The following is a 13,437-nucleotide window of genomic DNA, read 5'->3' as shown; positions in this document are numbered from 1 at the left end:
ACAGAAGCAATGGCTGGTCCAAAATGCAGTGGTGCATTTTCTGTTATGTAATATAGCAATGTTATATTACATTATGTTATGTTGTGTTACATATTAGTACAAAATCTCTGTTCTGTGAGTAGCATGACCTCACAATGGGCTTTCAGATGCAATTCAATGTATGTCATCAATAAAGCCCTACATGGCATAGTGCCAGATTATTTATGAAACTGCCTGTCTACTCTTATCTATCCTTGGCCCACTAGATGTAGCAAGGAGGGCATATGCTGCAGGTTCCTTTCATTAAAGGCCTCCGAGTCATTTGAAATGGATAGTTAGGTAAGCCTTTTGTTGTCTTTTTGAGCTGGGTGTGTTGGTAAATCAGAATCAGAATAGATCTTTATTTATGGTCACAGACCAGCACAAAAGTTAAACATTAAAATAAATGCATTTTCTAAAAAATTAAGCAAAGTAGTAATATGAATAAGGATCTTTAGTTCTTTAGGTGTTTTTCCTTATCATTGAAGCAGCACAAAATTTTGTTACTGCACAAGTGGTGGCTGAATTTGAATTTTGAAGATGGTTCAGGAAGAAATTATCTGATTTCTTCCTCTCTAATAGAGGAAGAATGTATGTTGATCTGATGTCCCTGAAGAATCTGCAGCGCAACAGGACATGAGCTGGGTGTGCAATTGTAACTTTGGGCATCCAGTTGATTTAGTAAATTGTTTTTAACCCTTGTGATCTTCCAAAATCACTTTTTGTGTGAGAGATAGGTGGCCATTTAAATTTATGTTTGAACATCATAAATTGTTCAAACTAATGCACAATAAATAATATGCAAATAAATGCAGTTTTTCAAAATATAGACATAATCTAAACATATAATTGAAAAGAAAAATAAACTGATAAAAACAAAAATGAAATAAAAATGTTAGCTATATTTTTTCAAAGAAAAATGCTAGCTAAATATTTTTTTAAAAAATTAAGATTTTCTAATGTACTATGTATTTCAAGTTTGAATATTGATGTTATGTTAGGATGCAACTTAATATCAGCATATTTCTAGGGATGTCCTATATACTTTTACTAATTCCATTCCTTCATATTCTCTCTTTTGCTTAGAAGTAGGCATTCAGGCTCACAAAAGCTGGTTAGTTTTCATTGTTTATCTATTTTGGTTCTCGCCAAATATCTTCTCATCATTTCCCCAAACTTAACTTCGACCATACTATTGAGGATCACAATTCTTAAGCTTCTTCCAAACACACCAATACTCCTCTAAAGTTCAAGCAGCAACTCTAGCCCTTTCTAAGAGTTTTTCTATTCCTCTCTTTTTGGGTAAAAGATTTCAAACAGAATAGTATCTGCATCTGTGTGGAAATTTGGAGGTTTTAATGCATTCCAATGAATGATAGAATCTGAAAATCCATGCATGGCTCTTTACATATGAAAGGGTGTATGTGTATGATCTCTGAAAGGTGTGAAGAATCACAGATCATATGAAAATGGATATAAAGACAGAAAGAGAGGCTAACAGAGAAGATATATAGGCCCAGTTCAGATATTAAGAGCTAGATAGTGGTAGAATTAGATTCTTTAGAAAATGAATTTCAAGACAATAACATGCTTGAAAATGTGTGAATTAAATCTTAGCCAAGGTATAAATGTGTACAGTAGACACATCAGATCCCCATTTGCCAACCTTACTGATAAAGGGAAAGGTTATTTATTGGATTTATATTCGGAACCCTGACACTTTACTTCCAGGAGTTCAATGTGAGGAACACAGTGATTCCTCCTCCTATTTTCTCCACAATAATCAATCCTAGTGCTGTTGGGCTGAGAACTGGTGGCAACATGTAGATTAGATAGATTGCAAGTCTAATGCAGTAGATTCTTGCAAGCTTTGATGTGTATGGAGTCATACACATGTACAGAATAATAAATGTTATATTTAAGGACTTCAAAAATGCATTATGCATAAGACAATATTACTTTTGAGTTTTATGAAGACAATATAGAAAGAAAGAAGAAAAAGTACTGCAGCAATGTTTTAAAGTACACAGATGCAATATAGGAGGCCCTACTCACCTCTTCTGGTTCAATCAGCTTGAACTCCATACCTCGGCCAGTCCAAGCAATGAAATGAGAGTTTGACGGATCATCAAGAAGAGCTACCAAAAATTGCCACAACTGAAGGGAACCACGCCGCTGGTATGTGGGGCCCTCACGATACATTCCTGGCTCCTGCTTAATGTCACCTATGCAAAAGAAAATGTGGGTTCATTTATTTCAATTCATTGGACCCAAGGATGGAGTAAATTTAATACCAACAAAGAAAAAAATAGATACTATTGTAGCAAGAGAGAAGAGAGAAAGGGAATGGTACACAGGATACTTATTCATGACTTTGGGACAACGTAGTGCACTATACTTCTTCAGAAAATAGCTAATTACAAACTTATTAAAATACAATGTTACTTACTTATTCCAGAGTCAATTCATACAGTATGAAAGTAGCTATCAAAAGTTATGCAAGATCCAGCTTTGGAAATGGTGATATCTGAAGGACTCTATTTGTATGCAATACTTGATATAATCTCTCATTAGGAAAAACAGTGTATGTATCTTCTATTGCCTGCAAATACTTATATGAAAAATTTTAACATATTTGAATAAAATTTAACAGGATTTTATTGTATGGTATTCAAATGTTATGGATCAATCAGTTCCTTTTTAGTATTTCACATTGCTTAGCTATTCATTCACAATTTTCTGAAAAGCACTATTAGTTGACAAAGTGTACATTTATATATTAAAGCTCAAAGATAATCTTACATGCTATATTTTCCCACAAGAACCAATAAAATGCTAATTGCATGCTTTTTAAAAGAACCTTACTGAATAAAATATTCAAAATATACAATTGTCAGCTAAAAGTTCATAAGTGAAAATATTTTTGTTCATCTTATGAGTACTGCAATTATTTTTAAATGCAGAATTTCCCACACCGAGGAATGATTTAAAAAAAAACCTACATCATATGACAATTAAATTAGTGCTGTATTTATTTAATCTGTTGATAGTAAGTTCCTCACCACCATACAGATGAAAAGTTTAGAGAACTTTCACCTCATTATCTGTGAAATTGAATGAGTCAATGTTATTAACTAAGCCCTCTGAATAAATTTAAGACTGAAAATTGGATTATCAAATATATAATAGTGTTTCCAGGAGTATCTTTTGGGGAGAAGTCAAGTTAGTAGTTAGTATCAAATATTTACTTGTGTCACATGCAAAACACATATGAAAGAAGTGATGCTTCAGTCATATGGTCATGTCCTTTTTTTTTTTTTTGGATACTATTCTACAGGAAGAACTAGTCGTTTCATTCTAAGCATGAATATTATGAGAGCACAGCTTTTCCCTGGATTCCCCTTTAGGGAGGATTTTTGGTTTTTAGAAATGATAAAAAATTTCTGACACCTGTAGAAGCTCAAGGAGGGGATTAAGTTCTCATGAATTTAAAGGGAAAAGTAAGAATGGGATTCTTAGCTGTTTTCAGCTGAATGAAGAGGTAATGGTGATGGACAAGTAGATAACACAAACCTTTCAGCCAAAGAATGTTGACTGAATATATTTCAAGAAATTGCAAAGCTGAAAAGAACCATTACAATTTCCATGTTCCCTTGTTTTTTGGCTGCCATAACTGTCCCTCTACTTTTTTAAAGGTTTTATATTAGTATGGATACAACTATCAATTCCATACATAAACCACTTAGCTGTCTGTTTTGCAAAGCAGTTTTCCCCAGTGCTGAAGAGGAACACAATTAATGTGATATGAAAGGGGCATTGGTCTTGCCTGATACGCCCCTTCTCGTTGGGTGGAGACAGCAGCCAGATGTGGGTTGTGCTCATTGGTCAGAATGTGGGACTGAGCCTGTCAATTTAGTAAAATTCCGCCCCTGTTGCTAGGGGCTCCCAGCTTTTGTCGAAGGAGGAAGACAGACTCTGTGTGTGGAAGCATATATATACAACATTATATCCCAGACTGAATAAAGAGTGGGGCTGGCTGCTGTCTCCACCCAACGAGAAGGGGTGTATCAGGCAGGACCAATGCCCCTTTTCCCTTGGAGGTGGAGACAGCAGCCAAATGTGGGACATGCCAAAGTTCATTGTCCCAGCTCATGGGAGGGAACAGTCTGGGCAGAAGACTCTCCCCGCATATCAACACCCTGTAACACTCTCCTCCAAAAGGCAGCCTCCTCGGAGGCAAATTTATCTAACTTATAATGCCTAACAAATGTAGAAGGAGAGGTCCAAGTAGCTGTCCTGCAAATATCAAGCAACAAAGCACTCAATGCCCAGGCAGCTGACGTTGCAGCACTTCTTGTAGAATGAGCTGTCACATTACTAGGAGCAGGCAACGACCTGAGCTGGTATGCTGTAGTAATCGTAGCTCGGATCCAACAACCAATCATTGATGAAGTCACTCTGTGTCCTAAAGACGCCGGGAGAAAGGAAATGAATAATGATTCTGTCCTACGAATATCAACAGTTCTTTGCAGGTAGATCTGAAGAGCCCGACCTACATCCAACATGTGCAGCTGGCTCTCCAATGGATTAGAAGGACAAGGGTAGAAATCTGGAAGGACCAATTCCTGTAAACGGTGAAAAGGAGAATTAATCTTGGTTACAAATATCAGATCTAACCTGAGGACCACACGGTCCGTGTGGAATACACACAAATCATCCCTGGCAGACAATGCAGCGATCTCAGAAATTCGCCTCGCTGATGTTATAGCGACCAGGAAAGCCACTTTGCCTGATAAAAGTCGTAAACTTGCCGAACCAAGCGGTTCGTATGGAGACCCCATAAGAGTGTCCAACACCAGTGCAAGGTCCCAAGTGGGGTACCGATGTAGTACTGGAGGGCAGAGATTCTTTGCTCCTCGTAGAAATCTCCGAATCAACGGATGTTGTGACAATGAATGAGTGGAATTGTAAGTCAGGATCGAAGAAATAGCGGCCACCTGTCTTCGTAAGGTGTTGGGAGAAAGACCTTTTTCCAATTCAGCCTGGAGAAACATCAGAACCTGCACTACAGACGCTCGAAGAATGGAGAAGCCTTGGAGTTCACACCAAGAGGAAAAGATCCACCAAGTGGCCGAATAAATTCTTTCCGTTGATGACCGGCGAGATGCTTGTATAGTACGAATTACTGAGGTCGGGATGTGATCCCACTGCAGAGCGTCCCGCTCAACCGCCAAGCGGTCATCTGTAGCCACTGAGGCTCTGGATGTACAATCGCCCCTTGGCTGAGGCAATCGGGTGTACATGGAATCCTCCAAGGAGGAGACACTGATAAATTTATGAGGTCTGCAAACCATGACCTCCTCGGCCAATGTGGTGCCACCAGAATTATTTCCGCCTTTTCTAGCAGAAGTTTTCAAAGTACCCTCGGGATGAGGGGAATTGGCAGAAAGGCGTACAGCAGGCCTTGTGGCCAAGGGGAGCGCAGGGCATCCACACTTCTGCCTGTTGAGAATGAAAATGGGAGAAGAAGTGGGGTAGCTTGGTATTCTGCTGGGATGCAAACAGGTCTACTTGTGTCATGCCGAAGTGATCTGCCATCATCTGAAATAGGCGAGGGTGGATGCTCCACTCTGCGTGATCTATCTTTTGGCAGCTCAACCAGTCCGCCATCACGTTCGCATCTCCTGATATATGATTCGCCTTCAACGAAGCCAGATGATGTTCTGCCCAAAGTCCTAGTCGTTTTGCTTCCTGTATCAGAGACCTGGATCTGGTGCTGCCCTGGCAATTCATGTGGGCCTTGGTTGAGGTGTTGTCAACACATGTGCGCCGATCACCAGATGTCGAAAAGCTCGAAGTGCCAAGTAAATCGCACGCAGCTCCAACCAGTTGATACTGCGAGCAGTGTCCATGGCGGACGCTGTGCCTTGAGTGACTTGCGCCCCGCAGTGACCTCTCCAACCAAATTGGCTGGCATCGGTGGTCACTATCACCCATTGAGGCTCCAGGAACAGGCAGCCCTTGGAAATTGCAGGGGATCGCCACCAGCGAAGGGACGCGAGCACCTCCCTTGGAACTGTAATTCTGGCTGAAGAAGATCCCCTGCCCGCCTTCTGCAAAGGCAAGAGAAACCATTGAAGGTCTCTAAGGTGTAACCTGGCCCAGGGAACAATAGAGATGGCCGAGACCATCTTGCCCAGCAGTTTTGAAAGTAACAAAGGAGAAGCCCTTCTATCTTTTATGACCTTAGCTACCAGAGATCTCAACCCGGTTTGTCGATCCAGGGAGAGGAAAACTTTACCTTCCACTGAATCAATTATAACTCCTAAATGGAGAATTCTAGTTGAGGGCTCTAGGTGGCTTTTCTCTATGTTAATAGAGAAGCTGTGCGATGCTAGCGTCTAAATTGTAAGATTGAGATCTGAAATGGCCTGCTGATGGGAAGGTGACATAATGAGGATGTCATCCAGATAACACTGGAGATGAACGGCTCAAAGCCTGAGGTAAGCAGCCAAAGCCGCCAAAATTTTGATGAAGCTACGGGGAGCAGAGGAAAGGCCGAAGGGCAAGGCTCTGTACTGGTAGTGAACCCCAGCATAACAAAAATGAAGGAACTTCCTATGAGAAATGTGAATGGGGATATGGAGATATGGCTCCGTAAGATCTATTGAACAGAGGAGGTCGCCCCTCCGTACGCCGTCCAGAATTGATCGCAAGGATTACATTTTGAACCTTCGGTAGATTACAAATCGGTTCAAACATTTAAGGTCCAGAATAAGACTCTTAGGGACTTAGGGACTAAGGGACTTAGTCCCTTAGGACTTAGGGACTAAGGGGACTAAGGGACTTAGGGACTAAGAAGACCCGAGAGTAGAACCCCTGTCCTGCTTGATCTCTAGGCACTCGTTGAATCGCCTTAATGGCAAGAAGATGACTAATCACCGACTCCATAAGGGCTCGACGTTCAGCAACCTGAGACAGCGGACAGCGAATAAAAGACAAAGGAGGGGTGGAAACAAATTCAATGGCCAGTCCTGATCGAATGGAGGCCCGGACCCAGCAATCTGAAGTAGTACGCTCCCAAACCTTGGCGAAGAGGCCCAATCTACCGCCAATGGGAGGTTCCCCGGTACTACTAATGATGGCGACGGATGAAATGACCCCCTCCCCCTCGAAAGGGCCATCTAGACCCATAAGGCCTCCCTCTAGGTGGTCTCTCCTGAAACCCCCTATTTCTGGGGACAAAATTACTGGTGTTACGGGAAGATCCCAAACCCCCGTCTGGTGGTCTGAATTGGGGCTGAGGTGTATAAGGAGCAAAACAAGAGTCCCCTCTGTGGAAAACTGTAGGTAATATTTTCTGTTTATCTTTGGTTTCCACGAGGAAAGCTTCTAGGGGCTCCCCAAACAGTTTCGTGCCTGAAAAGGGGACTGACGCTAAACGCCATTTATGTCTAATGTCAGCCTGCCTATGGCGAAGCCACACTAAACGGCGGGCTGCAATGGAGGAAGCCAAGGCTTTAGCTGCAAAGCGGGTCACATTCAAAGTAGCATCTGCAGAAAACTGCACGGCAGCTACAATCTTGTTCAAGTCCTGCTTCATTCTTGAGTCATCGGGGGAGAGTTTATCCTGTAGCTGGCGGAGCCACAGAAGAGTGATCGATTGAAAAATGAAGCTGTGGAGGCGGATTTGATGGCACAGGCCGCCCCGAGATGAGCCCGCTGAAGAACTTGCTCCGACCTGTGCTCTTCCGGCCGAAGGCCTTCTTCTGGATCACCAGGAACAGAGGCTGAGGTTAACAAGGCTGCCACAGGTGCGTCGATAGAAGGCACTTGAAGTAGGGTAGACAATTCAGAAAATACAGTGAAATTCTTTTTGTCAATAGATGAAGGCACCGGAGCCGAAGCTGGAGAGGACCATTGCTTTCTAATGACATCCAGAAAAAGCGGTGGTGTCGGAATAGCAGTCACTTGTTTTGGTGGTTCTGCAAACAATGGATCTAAGGAACCTGGAGCCGGAGTAGGTTCCGGCTGTGAAGTATTTCCAAGCTGTGCTGTATTAACTGCCTTAAATAAAAGTGACTTAAATAGAGCCTGTGGAAACAAGCCCGTGAATGCTGGTTGATCTGGAGGTAGGCCCTCATCCTCCAACAACTCTGGTTCCTGAGACTCCATCTCTTCTTCCACAGAGTGTCTGCTGACACAGGAGACGGATGGGGAATCTGAGCCTGCAAGTGAGAGGACATCTTTCAGATCGACTCTGTCTGGTGAAGTAGAATGAGTCAAATGAACCGTATCTGCCTGAACTGATCTGGCAGCTGGAAAAAAATGAGCAGACAGGGATTGTTGCACCGCTGCTCAATCATATGTTGAATGTCCTCTGGACATAAAGAGACACAATCATGGTCACCGGCCGGGCCGACCTCCATAGAAGCTCAGACCGGAACAGAATCGTTAGATGGATGAACCACTGACACAGTGGAAGCGCTAGACTCCACATTATTGATACACCCCAGAAGTGGGGGAGATCCCCATAAATCAGCTGACTCAACTGACAGTGGGAAATCTTGCAGCGACATCTGATCTGGGGTCAGAGAAGGGTCATGTCTACATTCACCTGGAGACCCAATGGCTGGTGCAGATGGTGCAGGACCCCTGAAGCTTCTCCTTGTGCTTAGCCAATACCTCAGACTGAGGTTTAATGGCTACTCCTTCCCCTTGTGCATGCGTGGAATCTTCACGCTTAGAAGCCACTGACTGCTCTCACACTGTGGCACAGCGGCCATGTTTTGATTTGGCCAGAGCCTTAGGCATGATTGGCCTTAAGTACTCAAGGGAAGGTAAATGACACCCCGTGAAAATTTTTTTACAGCCCTGTAATAGGGGAATTTCAATCTAAATGTAACTTGAAGTAATATAAAGGTGTGAATGAAGCAAAATTAGCTGTACCCAAAAACAGTAGCCAGACCTGACTGTCTTGGCTTATAAGGACAGAATATGTTCCTACAGGCAGGCTAGTTGAATATAGCAGGCACAGCCCAGAAAGACTGGAGGCCTGATAGAAAGCTCTTGCCCTTGCCCTTAATCAAAATGGCGGCAGAGCTGTCACCTAAGAGCTCGAGCCGCAGCAACTGTCAAATGAGCTGAGGCATGGCTCAGACTCCAGTAAGAAGGCAATCTGTGTTAAACAGTTAATTTGTCAAAATCAGCTGAGGCGTGGCCCGAATAGAAAGGCAGCAAGGGTATCTGAGTTAATCAGTCAAATTTTTGTGGTAATGAGGCTGTTGTGTAAATGCCGACAAGCAGCAAGGAGTAGGAGCGAAAACTCCACTTCGAAGCCAGTGCCAACTGAATCAGCTGAGAGGCGGTTATAAAGGCAGCTGTAGAGCTTTGATCCTGCAGGAAAGAGAAAGCGCTCCTGTTAAGGCTCCAATAAATGGAGATCACCAGGGAGTTTAAAGCCTCCTTACAAAGCTGGCAATTAACCTCAATCAGCTGTGAGGCGGTCTTTGAGATCACAGGGCAATTTGAGCTTGATTCAAATGCCGACAAGTGGTGAGATTCAGGGAGCGCGAAAAAAAAAAACTCCACAGTAGGAAAAGCAGTTGGTGTTATAAATTGGCTGGCCGAAGACAGCTGGGAGCGCAAGGCTCCACAACAAGACACCGCTATTTAAATGACCAGACCCCACCGGCAAAGCAGGTGACTTTGGGTCACCAACGGGAGCGGAAAGCTCCACTAACCTCTGAAAACTGACCAGTTTCAATGGGCCTGAGTTGTTATTCAAGGTATGTTGAGGTAAAAATCTTTCCAGAAATTTCAGTAAGCAGAAAAATAGTCAAATACGAAGTCCAATGGTCAAATCCGAATAAACAGGTATGAATTAAAATATACTCTAACACTGAAAGCTGTCAGAGCAAGCTATCCACACAACTGTCCAGTCTGACGGACTGAGCAAAAAGCTGGGAGCCCCTAGCAACAGGAGCGGAATTTTACTAAATTGACAGGCTCAGTCCCACATTCTGACCAATGAGCACAACCCACATCTGGCTGCTGTCTCCACTTCCCAGGGAGAATACCCGTTCAAATCCTTTGGCAACAAAAAGCAACCTTGCTCTTATTAGTAATTTCCCTTCAGAACACATACTTGTTTGATATCTGATAATGAGTACAATATGCTTTGCTTCATATGACACATATTAGTTAGCTATCTTAAAAATTCTTTTAAAGACAATATGTGGCATTATATTATATACTCTACACTTTGGGCATCAGTTTTAAGCAATACAAGAGATAACAATAAAATTGCTGATACACATAGAAAAGCAGATATACTCGTGCTCTCTATAATTCATCTCTTTGGGGATCGAAAAATAAGATAAGAGTTTGGATTATTAGTAAGTGCAGAGTAACTGCATTCTGTTTTGCTTGTTAATTATGAGATCAGTTTTCAATACATCTCTAATAACAGGTTTTATGCCATTATCAATGCATTTGAAATCTATCTATGACTCATTGGAATAATTAGAAGTAATAATTAGAAGTAAAATAGATTGCCCTGGTTCTGAATTTAGAATCCTTGCTTCCAAAAACAGACTGATAAGATTGCAAAACATATTTTGATTTTTAAAAGTAAAGGTCAACCACACAAATAACAAATTATATATTTATCTCTCTTCAATAGGATCATTACTATCCGTTTTATAAAGTAAAAAACTTTATTCTCTTTTGATTTCATTACATAGAACTTCTTCTATAAGACTGGACAGATGAACAAAAAAATGTATGTATATAACATACCATCAAATTTCTCTGGAACAACACAAGTGTCATCATAAAATTGCCTTGGACCTTTTTCATACATACAACCTGTAATTTTAGGAAAAGCGGATACATTACTCACTTGAAACAGATTATTAAAATACACTGCCCTTCCCAACCTGGTCTCCTTCAATGTTTTGGAACTCCAACTTTCAGAATTCTTATCTAGAAAACATGAGGAATTTTGAAAATTGGCATTCAAAACTGAAAAAAATCCCAAGTAAATGCTATAGCTAGGGGTCAAGATATATATATACACTTTATGTGCCAGGCTCATTAGAATATTACAGGTTAGAGTATTAGTTAGCAATAGAACAATCTGCTGAGAGAATAAAATTTGAATCCCCAAAATTACTATATTGGCATATATAGAGAAAATGGTGGTTTTGCCAAGTCAAATGAAAACATTGAAAAGCTTTACCTATCAGTTGTTTCTTCACACATACAAAATGTCTTGCCTTGAAAGAGGCCCAAGGAATGTAGTAAATGAATAGTGAGATAAAAATACACGATGGTAATGGCATAGAATTAGTTTATTTCATTTATTTTACAATATTTAGGACAAAGTATTGTCAAGCCATGCATTCTCTCTTTTCCTAAATGTAATCTTACAAGCTTAGTTTATTTTGTTAATTAAAAGCAAAGAATAGTGATTTTAAATAACTCTGGTCAATTGTTAAAGAAATAAGTTATTATAATAGCTAAATTAGTTCTCTAAAGAAATCTAGAAACTTTTTTTTTTTTACAAAAGGATGGCACATTTATTCCTACATGAATGCTTTTTTAAAATATTTATTTATTCATTTCTTATTAAAATATTGAACACAGCACGACCATCCTGGTGACATCTCCACCATACACACTAAAGTATAAAACAAATATCATATATACTCTTCAAACATTACTAATTATATATAATTATTCTACCCAATGTACTCAGTTATATTTACATATATTACATCACATTTCAGATTTACAAATCCTGGTTATTTCTTGTTCCAACTCCCACCTCTCAGTTCCATCCATTGGTAAAATCTATCCCATACATCATGATATTCTGTCTCTCCTTTATTTTTTAATTCTAACATCAATTTATCTATTTCTGTGCAAACCAATATTTTCTTTATTATCTCTCTTTCTAAAAGTTTATTTTCATTTTTCCATTGCTGGGCATATATCATTCTCACTGCCGCTATGATGTGTAATATTAAATATTGACCCTTTACTATGTCCCTCTGTTATGATTCCTAATAAAAATAATTCTGGTTTAAATTCTAATCTTTGTCCAACCATTTCCTCTAACCACATCTAAATTTGTCACCAAAATTCTTTAACTTTTTTGCATGTCTACCACATGTGGTAGTACGTGCCTGGTACATACTACCAGGTACGTAATTGCATTTCAGGAATTTTGGGGATATATTACTAAACAATTTACCTAATCTTGCTGGAGGAAGGTGCCACCTATAAAACATTTTATATAAATTCTCCTTGTATGATGTGGCCGGTCCTAATTTCCTGTTTCTTTCCCACAACTTTTGCCACTTTTCCAATTCAATATTGTATCCAAAATTTTTAGCCCCATACCACCATTGTCTCTTTGACTTGTTCTTCCTCCACTTTATAATCTAATAAATATTTATAAATTACCTTTATCAATTTCTCATCTGTCCCCAATAGTAATTTATCTAGAGTCATTAGTTCTCTATTAATACCCCATGTTTTCACATCTTTCATGTAATATGATTGAATTTGTAGGCATGACCACCACTCCAATTCCACCCCGTTCTTTTAATTCTAGTTTAGTTTTCAATTCCCCTTTTTCATTTAGTATATCCTTGTATGAGATGATTTTTCCCAGATTGATGAGATTTGGGTGTACCAGTGCTTCTAATGTGGATAGTCAGACCGGTATTTTTCATATAATTCTGCTGTTTGATTTGGTTCCATACCACCAATAGAGCATGTCATATATAGTGCCTTTAAAAATATTGATGAACATTTTATGATATGGATGTGTCTTCTATATCATAAAAATGCATACCACTCTAATTGAATATCATGGCCCTCTAGTGTTAATAATCTCTTATTCTATAAAATTATCAACTCTTTAACCCAAGTGATAGCAGCAGCTTGATAGTACAGTTCCCATCGGGAACTTTTGATTTTTGCAGTAATTTCAATTTGATTCTTGGTTTCTTTCCTTGCCATATAAATTTTGACATTATTTTATTCAAATCTCCAAAATATTTTTTCTCTAATTTTATGGGTATATTTTGAAACAAGAAAAGTATCTTTGGCAGAAGATACCCATAAAGGAAAGTTGCAGGTTCTTCCATCTCTCCAAATCTACCTTTATTTGGTTTGTTAGTTTGGTATAGATATCCTCCTTGATCATTATGCATCTTGCAGTTAGGTACATGAGTGTTATATACATAGTGTATTCTGACAGACAACACTGACAGAAAAAGTCTTGTTGCTGGTCAAAAAGGTGTATCTGTAATAACTTGAAATTTGACACAAGGTACAAATTTGAAACAAACCAACATATTGGAATTGAATAATAAGATGAGAAGCAATTCATCTTGGACAAATAGC

At 39.9% G+C, this 13,437-nt stretch overlaps 1 protein-coding gene and 1 long non-coding RNA gene across 9 annotated transcripts in view; one reads left to right on the top strand and one right to left on the bottom strand.

Moving 5' to 3' along the window:
* The window catches only part of ETV1 (ETS variant transcription factor 1), a 142,464-nt gene that overhangs the window by 45,233 nt on the left and 83,794 nt on the right, over window positions 1-13,437 (bottom strand). For all 8 annotated transcript variants that reach the window (XR_015734040.1, XR_015734038.1, XR_015734037.1 and 5 more), the window contains 2 exons: window positions 10,819-10,889; window positions 2,074-2,243 (listed from right to left, as the gene is read on the bottom strand). Coding sequence is in view for 2 of the 8 variants with exons in the window: in XM_087892719.1 (XP_087748845.1) it covers window positions 2,074-2,243; window positions 10,819-10,889 (241 nt within the window). In the remaining 6 variants the exon portion in view is untranslated. The remainder of the gene's footprint in view (window positions 1-2,073; window positions 2,244-10,818; window positions 10,890-13,437) is intronic.
* Window positions 183-10,957, top strand: LOC117654882 (uncharacterized). Its single transcript, XR_004588429.2, has 2 exons — window positions 183-318; window positions 10,764-10,957. It is a non-coding gene; the product is annotated as an uncharacterized LOC117654882 (long non-coding RNA).

Source organism: Pantherophis guttatus, chromosome 4 (genome assembly GCF_059756535.1).
Source record: "Pantherophis guttatus breed Tessera chromosome 4, ASM5975653v1, whole genome shotgun sequence".
Taxonomy (NCBI): Eukaryota; Metazoa; Chordata; class Lepidosauria; order Squamata; family Colubridae; genus Pantherophis; species Pantherophis guttatus.
The sequence above is the reverse complement of the archived record's forward strand: the minus strand, read 5'-3'. Positions and strand labels throughout refer to the sequence as shown.